Genomic DNA, 12,694 nt, shown 5'->3' with positions numbered 1-12,694 from the left:
GTTTAAGTCAGTACATAATGCAATACTTGAATTTTTGGGTAAAGTACTACTGACAACTACACAACACTACACATACCTGCTACTCAGTGGAGGCTGCTGAGGGGAGAACAGCTCATAATAATGGCTGGAACGGAGCCAATGGAATGGCATCCAACCATGTGTTTAATGTATTTGATGCCATTCCGCCAATACTACTCCAGCCATTACCACGAGCCTGAATGAAATAGAAAGGGATTAGGAAACAGATTATCCTAACCAATTATGCTTCTTAAACACCATCATGCATTTCCCCATGCGTCCCCATAAAACCAAACCTCTGTGAGAGAGAAACCCAGTGGTCCCAGTGGATTCTGGTTCCTATCAGATTGTGTTATTGCTCAGGTTAACACCACACAGACATGTAATAAACAACGGAAGCTCCTAATAAACACCCCTGTATGAGAGGAGAGGGATAAAAGCCTTGATCTCAAGGGCCAGAGCCCTTACATTGTGTGGAGGGAACAAAGCTTCATCAGACAAAACCATCAGCAAGAAACAGTCCTTCTGCATAATTCATCAGTAGAAATCTATTCATTATTGTAATTTTGAAAGAGACACAAGCTGAAAGAGAGGTGAAGACCTGGACATCCATCTGAATGATGGGCAGCTCTGACAGCACAGCTGCCTCTTCCTTAGTGTGACACTAACATTACCTCTTCATAACAGCTCACCTGGAGAGAGAATGGGCCTTGTATGACTTCCTGTTGTTGACACATGGCACCCTATTCCCTTCATAGTGCACTACCTTTGACAACCGCCCACGGGACCACGGCCCATGGGGCTCTGGTCAAAAGTAGTGCACTATAGAGGGATGCAGCTTGTTTGTTCACACAACAGGAAGTGAAGAACAGGAAGAGAACAACCAGACCAGGTACTAGGACCATGTTCAGTAGGCAGGGAGGTACCACCTGAAAATGCTAGCTAATTTCAGTTTCAAAACGTTTTGCATGACCCAGATGTTTCAGATAAAGATGTTACGTACAGTACATCATAATCACTTTGTAAATTAACTATGCCAATGACCAAGCTTCAAAGAGCTTAGGGCCAGTCTGAAATCTGATTAGCATGGTCAAGAACACCTGAGGAGGTGGGGAGTTGCCCAGGTAACCAAACATGAAAGCAAAGCCACTTCTGACCCCCAACAAGGTTGTTATACAGTAGTTACAATTCTGGACTTAGACCGCCATTGATGATGTAAGATCCAATCTATGCCAAACACACATCAATCTTACCCTGTTCTAGAAAACAACTTTTATTGAAAGAAGCAATTCATTTGTAAAATACATGTGAATGTTTCAAATATGATATTTTTTTCTTTAAATGCCTATTTTTCATTTCTTACAAATGTATTTAGCTTTTCAGAGTAATGGTACACAAAGTCCAAATAAAGTAAAAACTTCCTTCATAGAATATCAAAGACCTGCCAGAGCGGGGGAGGATGGGGATATTTAATAATATTTTAAAAACCTAAAATGCAAAAAAGTAATGTCTAGATTGTTCAATTTGGGCTACTATTTAATATGATAAAAAAAAAAATTTAAAAGCTCTAAAAATACACTGTTTTACAACAACAAAAAGCAAATAAAATATGTCTCTACTCTTCAAGTGATACTTGAAACATCTGATTGAGATGAGCACACACTCACTGGTAAATACTGGTCACTTGGCAAGAGCATCGACTCCGCTGGAAAGTTCTCACAGACAGTTGTTATTGGCTGACTTTCCTACGTGTCAGCACTTTTTACATTTCCCTTAAAAACTACAGGCAACTACGGGCAAGATTTACAGCCACATGTTATTCATTGACAAGAAATATCAGATTGGATATTGGATGTCAAAAAAATACCGGATACTGTAGATACCGGAATATAAATGTGCACATGTACATTGCAAAAAAAGTGGACAAATAAATAAATAGGACAGATTGATTAAACATGCTGAGGACAAAGTGTTACATTGTATATAAGAACAAAAAATACAAAATCTATTGAAATAAGATCTTCGGCCAGGTAGAGTGAGCTCAGGGACAATGAATTGAGTATTACTGTACTGTAGCTAATGTTAGACCTATCCACTGTATGTAAAGTGTCACTGTGTTTGCTTAACAATAGCCAATAAGAAAAGGTACCCAATTTGATAGCACGCGTAGAGACATTTCAAGCTGAGGTGTGAGGTTACGAAACAAACTCTTGTTACATTGTGTACCCACCCACTGGCATCAGCCTGCCGTCTGCATTGTGCTAGCTAGCTGAACTGACGTCAGCAGGTCAGAATCGGGGCCGTGGCGATGTCTTTGTTGAGCTCCTTGTGGGCTGTGAACAACAACATCTCTACTCACAGCGCAGCCAACTGAACTGAGAGAGGCAATTTCACTTCTGAAAAGAGGTGACATGGAGAATTGAACATGACGTCTCTCTAGCGTCTGGTCATTTAGGTAGAGTTGAATAAACAATAGAAACTAGAGCTAGATAGACAATGGAAAACAACGGGGGAAGGAAAGGCATCAACAGATTAATGTCTGTATCATCAACACAAAATACGGTCATAAACAACAACACAAACTAAAACAAAAAGTAGAAATATTAGATGAATTTAAGGAAAGAACGTTGAAATAAGGTGAGATATGCCGCTAAACAAAATGATGCCCAACTGCTATCCCCCTAGGTAAGATATTCAGCTGCACACAAAGTGTGTGAACTGGTTAAGTAAAGCCTTCCAGCTTCCAAAGAGACCCTCTCTTCAAGAAGACACATATAGTATTTTTCATTCATCAATCCACCAGTCTTAAATTTGAAAGTTGTGGATCCACCCACAGACACATCTGTAGGTGCAGTGTAGGTAGGCACAGGCATAGAGGTCAGCCCCTATAGAGAGGTCATCCTGAGGAATCTCTGTCCCCTGGCCCTGTGCAGCTGTCTATTGTTGAGTCCCAAATGGCACCCTATTCTCTAAATGGCACCTGGTCAAAAGTAGTACACTATACAAGGAACAGAGTGCCATTTGGGATTCAGCCCATATATAAGTACAGAACTTCCTCCAGATGGATGGGTGGGCGGGGGCGTCGGCCAGACCAGGCTGCTCACCCAGTGGTCTGCTCTGAGTTAGGGGGCGGGTTAGGGGGCGGCTCAAGAGTCTCAGCGATCTCCCCCAGTTCATCCAGCAACTCTATGAATGCCGGTCTCCTGAAGGACTCCATCTGAAAATACAGAGGAAACATAAGGATCAGTACTGGGCCTTGTCTGGGGTTTAAAACAAAATCAGAGCCTGTATACACAAACCGTCTCAGAGTAGGAGTGCTGATCTAGGATCAGTCTTTAAGATAAATTAGATATTTTGGACAGGAAAAGACCTGATCCTAGATCAGCACTCCTACTGCTTTGTGAATATGGGTCCTGAAATACTATTTCTGACATATGAAGTCTGTCTGGCATCAGACCAGAGACAAAGAGATTTTGGCTTCCCATTTAAGTTTACACATAGCTAGGGCTCTATACTGGTCATCAGGCTGTCAGCAGCCATGTAACGTTTACTACAGTAAAGTTATGGTACCTAATTCTGTATCTACTATAGCAAGCCATGAACTGTGCTGTAAAGTATACTGCACTGTGTCTACTCACCAGACAGCAGCTGGCTGCCAGCTCCAACACGCGCTGAGGACACCCACTCGCCAGCTCCCTAAACGCACGCACATCCAGGCCGTAGTCCTGTCAAACACGCACATGCACAGCAGACATTACACATGGTGCATACGGCAGAGCTTCCACCCAGGGTACACGGCAGACAACCTGGATCTATGTCTAGAGTCGTACTCTATGTCTCCTGCAGCTCTCTATTCAGTATGTGTGTTTGTGTGAGTGTACATCAAAATGAACAAAGCTTTTTCACTGACGGTCGTACATAAGGCGAATACAAAGTTGAGCTTTACCTGGGTTCTTGGTAGAATCTCCGGGTCTGCAGGGATCCTTGCCAGTATTTCACAGAGTACAATCCCAAAGGAGAATACGTCCACCTGATGACAACACAGAACCACATACCAATCATCTAACCAACAATGAGCTGTGTTCAAACAATGAGAAAATGAAGAAAAAAACGAATCTTTCTATTAGCCTCCAAAGAGTGTTCTTAACCACATCTTATCCAATGAAGGGTCTTGGTGGCATGTATACCTTCCGGTCATAGGGTTCCCCGCGAAGCATCTCCGGGGCCATCCAGAAGGCAGATCCCACCAGGGAGAGCTTCCTCTCTGGGTCTTTAACCGGCAGCTCCACCACCTCTCTGGCCAGGCCAAAGTCTGTGACCAGGGCCTCCCTGCCCCGCGCTGTCACACGGATCAGACAGTTCTGCAGAGACAGACATAAGAAATCATATATTAGTATACAGTGCCTTCGGAAAGTATTCAGACCCCTTGACTTGTTCCACATTCTGTTACGTCATTCTGTGGAGATGGGAGAACCTTCCAGAAGGACAACCATCTCTGCAGCACTCCACGAATCAGGCCTTTATGTTAGAGTGGACAGACGGAAGCCACTCCTCAGGAAAAGGCTCATGACAGCCCACTTGGAGTTTGCCAAAAGACCCTTAAAAACTATCAGACCATGATAAACAAGATTCTCTGGTCTGATGAAACCAACATTGAACTCTTTGAGCTGAATGCCAAGCGTCACGTCTGGAGGAAACCTGGCACCAACCCTACGGTGAAGATTGGCGGTGGCAGCATCATGATGTGGGGATGTTTTTCAGCGGCAGGGACTGGGAGACTAGTAAGAATCGAGGGAAAGATGAACGGAGCAAAGTACAGAGATCCTTGATGAAAACCTGCTCCAGTGCGCTCAGGACCTCAGACTGGGGCCAAGGTTCACCTTCCAACAGGACAACGACCCTAAGCACACATCCAAGACAATGCAGGAGTGGCTTTGGGACAAGTTTCTAAATGTCCTTGAGTTGCCCAGCCAGAGCCTGGACTTGAACCCGACCAAACATCTCTGGAGAGACCTGGAAATAGCTGTGCAGCAACCTGACACAGCTTGAGAGGTTCTACAGAAAATAATGTGAAAAATGTCCCAAATACAGGTGTGCCAAGCTTGTAGCGTCATACCCAAGATGACTCGATGCTGTAATCATTGCCAAAGGTGATTCAACAAAGTACTGAGTAAAGGGTCTGAATACTTATGTAAATGTGATATTTCTGTTTATTTTTCATATTTATTAGCAAACATTAAAAAAAAAATGTTTTTGCATTGTCATTATGGGTTATTGTGTGTAGATTGATGAGGGGAAAAAAAACAATTTAATACATTTTAGAATAAGGCTGTGGCACTTGGATAGGAAGCAGGTGATATGGTCATAATAGACAAAAATAGAGGTCTTTGTCCACTCTCCAATCATAAAACATTATAGAAAAGGGCTCAGTGCCATTATCCTTACAAGGGAAGAGTGCACAATGTATTGAAAAGGAGGGTGCCAATACGTTTGATCTCTTATCTTTCTGAGCGAGAAAAATATGACTTGTTGTCAAACAAAAATATCTTTCTCTGAGCAATTGTATTAGTATAAAACAATATATATATATATTTTTTTTTTAGTATACAATATAGCTCAGTATTTTTTATTTTTTATTTTATTGTCTTTTTTGCTCATCTTTATTAAGGGTTCCAATCATTTTGGAGGTTACTTTATGCCATTAAGCAGACACTTTTATCCAAGGCGACTTACAGTAGTCTGCATACATTTTCATATGGGTGGCCCGGTGGGAATTGAACACCCAACCCTGGCAATGCCACACTGGACCACAGTATCCACATCAATATACCAATAACATGTATCAATATATACTATATAGAAAATGATTATCCCCAATACACAACAGTATGCCAAGATATTTCAACATGACATGGCAAGATCCAGCCGAATAAACAACATATTTAGGAGATTTCATTCGGACCCTTTTGTCCACTACAGTAGTCCTGCCACCATTAAGCATTTCTGTTATGACATCTGCTTGCCAGCAGAGGGCAGTGTAACACAGTTATAGTACGATCACTGCAATAAGCAAACTCTACCATACCGCCACACAACTTATTGAGTAAAGCAAATGTGTCTGAATATACAGACAACTCAACGGAACATTCTCTGCCTTGGAATCTCACACATGATCCTCAACCTGATGCGTTCAACATTACACCTGTCTGTAGGTCTACTTGATGCTTTAGATACCCGAGCAAATCAAATCAGGCGTTTTGAAAGCTGAGAAAACATGATGACAGACATGTCATGGAACAACTCTTAATTCTCTCCATAGTATAGGCAGATAACTGTATGTGCCCCATAGGGCTCTGGTCTAGGAAATAGGGTGTCGTTTGGGACGAAGCCGTTATGAAGGGGATACCCCAGACCAGACAGCCAGACCAGACACTCTTAAAGAGCCTGACTCAATGGAATCTGCACTCATCACCTCCCCTCCATGCTAAATGATTCAGTTCTGACCTGGGTTCTGCTGGTGAGCTACAGAGGTGATAATCCACCTGCTTTGGCATCTATGCTTACAGAGAACAAAGCCCAACTGTGTGTTCGGTGGTGATTACCATAGCAGAATATTTATTGTAAGTGTGGAGAGAGTGCATGGGAGATGACTGGGGCCTGGGCTCAGTAATAGTAGGTAAGCTACTATAGGACCCAAGATTCAACAGTGGAGTGGTTACATAAGTCGAGCAGGTAAAGAGACAGGCAGGCAGAGAGAGAGAGAGACAGGCAGGCAGGCAGGCAGGCAGGCAGCCAGGCTGCTGACAGGTAGACAGGTAGACAGGTAGACAGACAGAGGTAGTGAGAGAGTCAGGAAGAGAGGCATGCAGGCAACAAGCATGCAGGCAGACATGCAAGCAGACAGACTGGCAGAAAGACAGGTAGACAGGCAGGCAGGCAAGCAGACAGACAGAAATATGGGCAGGCAGACAGGGAGACAGGCAAGCAGGGCAGAAAGGCAGACAGGCCGAGAGACAGTCAGGCAGACAGAGCGGTATGGGTGTAGAAAGGCAGACAGACAGGCAGGCGGAGGGAGAGAGAGTCAAGTCGGCAATAAGAAGGCAGGTAGACAGGCAAGCAGACAGACAGTCAGACAGGGGTATGGAGCAGAGACAGCCCAAGAGAGACAGACAAGCAGAAAGGCAGTCAGACAGGGGTATGGAGCAGAGACAGCCCAAGAGAGACAGACAAGCAGACAGACAGTCAGACAGGGGTATGGAGCAGAGACAGCCCAAGAGAGACAGACAAGCAGACAGGGGTATGGAGCAGAGACAGCCCAAGAGAGACAGACAAGCAGACAGACAGTCAGACAGGGGTATGGAGCAGCGACAGCCCAAGAGAGACAGACAAGCAGACAGACAGTCAGACAGGGGTATGGAGCAGAGACAGCCCAAGAGAGACAGACAAGCAGACAGACAGTCAGACAGGGGTATGGAGCAGAGACAGCCCAAGAGAGACAGACAAGCAGAAAGGCAGGCAGACAGGGGTGTGGAGCAGAGCAGGAACTGCTGATGAGGGAAAGCAGGCGGAGGGAGGGAGTGAGTGGAGGGCCCTGTTGGCTGACGACTCCTAAGCATCTGGATCCCATTATAGAGGGAGGCACAGGCCCTCTCTCCCGCTCCAGCGTTTCCATTCAGTAGCCTGTTATTATCTGGAGATCGCTCCAAGCACCAGACCTGACCGCTAAATTTAGCATGGGCCCTCACCCCAGAGCCAAAGAAAGGAAAAGATCTAGAATGGAGTTTGAGGGAAAATAAAAAAAGGTCTGTGCCACTGGAACTCCGAGGAATTGGCATGAACTGCAACCAAGGCTGTGTCCCAAATGATACCCCTATTCCATATACAGTGCATTCCTTTTGACCAGAGCCCTATGATCCCAGTAGTGTACTATAGTGGATAGGGTGTCATTTGACCTTCAGAGCTAAATCTGGATTCCAGTTACTCTTGTAAAGCTCACTAAAATGATCGATGTTTGCAATTCCATCCACCATGCCTTTCCTTACCCTGGTCATTTTACACTGTAATGACTGCTTCTACAGGAGAGATGTCAGAAGCCCTGCGCTGTGCAGCCAAACCTCATGTCTCTAACTGAAGCAGTGATTGGTTTAACCTAACATTACCTCTTCAGAAAATACACTGTACATGTCTTATTGGACATAGTGAATGACCTTGCATGTCTGGCTTGGATCCTTTGTTATTTATAGGCATGGAAGTCTCTTCTTTCACGATTGAAAGAGATTGCACATGAGAAGATGCCTCGTCTTGTCTATAGGCTTCTGTCATACATCCTTACAGTGAGTGTGAGAGTGTGTGTGTGTGTGTGTGTGTGTGTGTGTGTGTGTGTGTGTGTGTGTGTGTGTGTGTGTGTAATGGGCCTCTACTATTGATTCACAGCTCACTGATCCTACTTTCCCAGACTAAGCGAGACTGGCTGGCTGGATGTGTGTGTGTGCAGAGTTGGGTAGGTTACTTTCTCAATGTAATCTGTTATGGTTACTAATTACCTGTCCAAAATTGTAAACAGTAACATCCATTTTGGATTACTTAAATTTAGTAAAGTAATCTGATTACTTTCTCCTTAATAGGCACCAGAAGAAGACAAAAAAGACCCATCAAACGCATTTGGTATTTCATCATAGTGGTCTCTGGCTGTATTGAATGTCATTGAGAAAACAGAAAGATGTCATAATGTATTTGTTTCTCTCGTAAACATCCTTTCTGAATTTAAACGTAATCCATTAAGTAATCATTTAGTTTTTCAAAAGTAACTGTAATTGGCTATTTTTGTGTGTGCTGGTAATGTAACTGATTACAGTTACAAGTTTTTAGTAATCAAATTACATGTAACTGATCACATGTAATCAATTACTCCCCAACCCTGTGTGTGTGTGCATTCATGTGTGTGTACGTGTCTGTGTGTGTGTGTGTGTGTACAATAACACCGCTCAGAGTGGGAGGACATTAGCATGACAATGGACTGTGCTTGTTGCTTGGCTCCTCTGAATAACATAACTGACCTGCACTTCTGTGGAACCTGGCAACCGGGAGAGAGAGTCAAACGATCTTTCTACGCTGTTGTCTTCTCCACATGGGACAGTTATCCTCAGCTTCAGTCTGACTACTGAATGAGCCTCAATTCAACCTTATCCTGCATTGTCCACAACATTAAAAAGACGATTTATTTAACATTTATTTATTCAGGAGATCAGGAGACCTCTTTTACAATCGAGACCAGCCAGTGGGATCACTACATTATGCCACAGCACTGATGTTGCAAACGTTTGACGTAAGAGTAGGGGTTTTCCTGATGTCAAAGAGAGTAGTCAGTGGCTGTAGCCAGGCCAAAAGTAGCGTACTATATAGGGCATAGGGTGCCAATTCAGTGACAGCTAGTGTGTGAGATGACATCTCCTACTGTTTTTCCTGAGTGTGGACCTTCCTACTGTTCCTGTTCATAAAGGGTTACCGTTTGGTCGATGCACCACAAATACGACAATAATCTACATTTAGATGGGCGTGTAGTTTTCCTTTTTCAGTGACGTCCCTTGTCTACTGTACCTTGGAGTTGGGGACCCCAGTCTACTGTACCTTGGAGTTGGGGACCCCAGTCTACTGTACCTTGGAGTTGAGGTCCCTGGTCTGCTGTACCTGGGAGTTGAGGTCCCTGGTCTACTGTACCTTGGAGTTGAGGTCCCTGATCTACTGTTCCTTGGAGTTGAGGAACCTGGTCTACTGTACCTTGGATTTGAGGTCCTTGGTCTACTGTACCTTGGAGTTGAAGACCCCGGTCTGCTGTACCTTGGAGTTGAGGTCCCTGACCTGCTGTACCTGGGAGTTGAGGTCCCTGGTCTACTGTACCTTGGAATGAGGTCCCTGGTCTACTGTACCTTGGAATGAGGTCCCTAGTCTACTGTACCTTGGAGTTGAGGTCTCTGGTCTACTGTACCTTGGGGTTGCGGCCCCTAGTCTACTGTACCTTGAAGTTGAGGTCCCTAATCTACTGTACCTTGGAGTTGAGGTCCCTGTGATAGATGTTCTTGTAGTGCAGGTAGATCATTCCCCTGGTGATGTCACAGGCCAGGTCCACCTTCTCCCTCCAGCACAGAGACACATCCTTCCTGGCTAACAGCTCTTCCAGACAGCCCCCACTCACATACTGCAACAGATAAACAACCCATCAGCCCCCACTAACAAACTGAGAACAGACCAAGAGACCAATCAGCCTCACTTACTAAAACAGACCTGGAAATTAGGTTTAAGTTCAAAGGAAAGGAACACTGCCACAACCTTACTCTCCAACCAATGTGCATGAATTGAGTAGAAAACTGAAGTGAAGTGAATTCTTGGAAGTTGATAAAACTGCTTCATTATTGAAAAACCAACATGTTTTGGCTGCTGCAGGCCATATTTTCCCAGATGAAGGGGCTCACTCACACAGACACAACCCAACCTTATATACACAACATGACCAAAAGTATGTGGACACCTGCTCGTCGAACATCTCATTCCAAAATCATGGGCATTAGTATGGAGTCGGTGCTCCATTTGCTGCTATAACAGCCTCCACTCTTCTGGGAAGACTTTCAACTAGATGTTGGAACATTGCTGCGGGGACTTGTTTCCATTCAGCCACAAGAGCATTAGTGAGGTCAGGCACTGATGTTTGGCGATTAGGCCTGGCTTGCAGTTGGAGTTCCAATTCATCCCAAAGGATTTGATGGGGTTAAGGTCAGGGCTCTGTGTAGGCCAGTCAATGTCTTCCACAACGATCTCAACAAACCATTTCTGTACGGGCCTTGCCTTGTGCACAGGGGCATTGTCATGCTGAAACAGGAATGGGCCTTCCCCAAACTGTTGCCACAAAGTTGGAAGCACAGAATCATCTAGAATGTCATAGTATGCTAGCTCGAACAATGAAAAACAGCCCCAGACCATTATTCCTCCTCCACCAAACTTAACAGTTGGCACTATGCATTCGGGCAGGTAGTGTTCTCCTGGTATCTGCCAAACTCAAATTCGTCTGTCAGACTGCCAGATGGTGAAGCATGATTATTCACTCCAGAGAATACGTTGCCACTGCTCCAGAGTCCAATAGTGGTGAGCTTTACGCCACTCCAGCCGACGCTTGGCATTGCACATGGTGATCTTAGGCTTGTGTGCGGCTGCTCGGCCATGGAAACCCATTTCATGAAGATCCCGACGAACAGTTATTGTGCTGATGTTGCTTCCAGAGGCAGTTTGGAACTCGGTATTGAGTGTTGCATCCGCAAAGGACAGATGATTTTTACGCGATACGTGCTTCAGTACTAGGCTGTCCCGTTCTGTGAGCCTGTGTGGCCTACCACTTCGCGGCTGAGCCGTTGTTGCTCCTATATATTTCCACTTCACAATAACAGCACTTATAGTTGGCCGGGGCATCTCTAGCAGGGCAGAGATTTGACAAACTAACTTTTTGGAAAGGTGTCATCCTATGACGGTGCCACGTTGAAAGTCACTGAGCTCTTCAGTAAGTCCATTCTACTGCCGATATTTGTCTATGGAGATTACATGGCCGTGTGCCCATTTCAAGGGGTGTCCATATACTTTTGCATAACAAATCAAATTTTATTTGTCACATACACATGGTTAGCAGACATTAATGCGAGTGTAGCGAAATGCTTGTGCTTCTAGTTCCGACAGTGCAGCAATATCTAACAAGTCATCTAACAATTCCCCAACAACTACCTAATAAACACAAATCTAAAGGGGTGAATGAGAATAAGTACATGTAAGTATATGGATGAGCGATGGCTGAGCGGCATAGGCAAGGTGGAATAGATGGTATAAAAGACAGTATATATATGTGATATGAGTAATGTAAGATATGTAAACATTATTAAAGTGGCATTATTTAGAGTGCATTGTGTAACGTGACTAGTGATCCATTTATTAAAGTGGCCAGTGATCCATTTATTAAAGTGGCCAGTGATTGGGTCTCAATGTAGGCAGCAGCCTCTCTGAGTTAGTGATTGCTGTTTAGCAGTCTGATGGCCTTGAGATAGAAGCTGTTTTTCATTCTCTCGGTCCCAGCTTTGATGCACCTGTAGTGACCTCGCCTTCTGGATGGTAGCGGTGTGAACAGGCAGTGGCTCGGGTGGTTTTTGTCCTTGATTAACTTTTTGGCCTTCCTGTGACATCGGGTGCTGTAGGTGTCATGGAGGGCAGGCAGTTTGCCCCCGGAGATGCGCTGTGCAGACAGCACCACGCTCTGGAGAGCCTTGCGGTCGAGGGCAGTGTAGTTGCCGTACCGGCTGTGATACAGTCCGACAGGATGCTCTCAATTGTGCATCTGTAAAAGTTTGTCAGGGTTTTGGGTGACAAGCCAAATTTTTGTTGAGCCTTCTTCACTACACTATCTTTGTGAGTGGACCATTTCAGTTTGTTTGTGATGTCTATGCCGAGGAACTTAAAACTTTCCACCTTCTCCGCTGCTGTCCCTTGATGTGGTTGTCCATGATCATCTCCTTTGTTTTGTTGACGTTGAATGAGAGGTTGTTTTCCTAATTGTGTGCATATGTACAGTACATGACTCAGAAATAGACATTAGCATGGCTCCTCACTTATCTCACTGGAGTGTGAACATGTCATGAATCCAAGT

The 12,694-nt window shown here is 44.6% G+C and overlaps 1 protein-coding gene across 6 annotated transcripts in view; it reads right to left on the bottom strand.

Annotated features, from left to right (window-relative positions):
- Positions 1 to 1,267: 1,267 nt before the first annotated feature.
- Positions 1,268 to 12,694, bottom strand: part of LOC115111816 (dual specificity testis-specific protein kinase 2-like) — a 33,647-nt gene continuing 22,220 nt past the window's right edge. For all 6 annotated transcript variants that reach the window (XM_029638274.2, XM_029638277.2, XM_029638273.2 and 3 more), the window contains 5 exons: positions 10,064 to 10,213; positions 4,206 to 4,379; positions 3,965 to 4,048; positions 3,657 to 3,743; positions 1,268 to 3,235 (listed from right to left, as the gene is read on the bottom strand). In XM_029638274.2, the coding sequence (XP_029494134.1) occupies positions 3,119 to 3,235; positions 3,657 to 3,743; positions 3,965 to 4,048; positions 4,206 to 4,379; positions 10,064 to 10,213 (612 nt within the window). In that variant the 3' untranslated portion in view covers positions 1,268 to 3,118. The remainder of the gene's footprint in view (positions 3,236 to 3,656; positions 3,744 to 3,964; positions 4,049 to 4,205; positions 4,380 to 10,063; positions 10,214 to 12,694) is intronic.

Source organism: Oncorhynchus nerka, linkage group LG27, assembly GCF_034236695.1.
Source record: "Oncorhynchus nerka isolate Pitt River linkage group LG27, Oner_Uvic_2.0, whole genome shotgun sequence".
Taxonomy (NCBI): domain Eukaryota; kingdom Metazoa; phylum Chordata; class Actinopteri; order Salmoniformes; family Salmonidae; genus Oncorhynchus; species Oncorhynchus nerka.
This window is presented reverse-complemented; position numbering and strand designations above follow the sequence as displayed.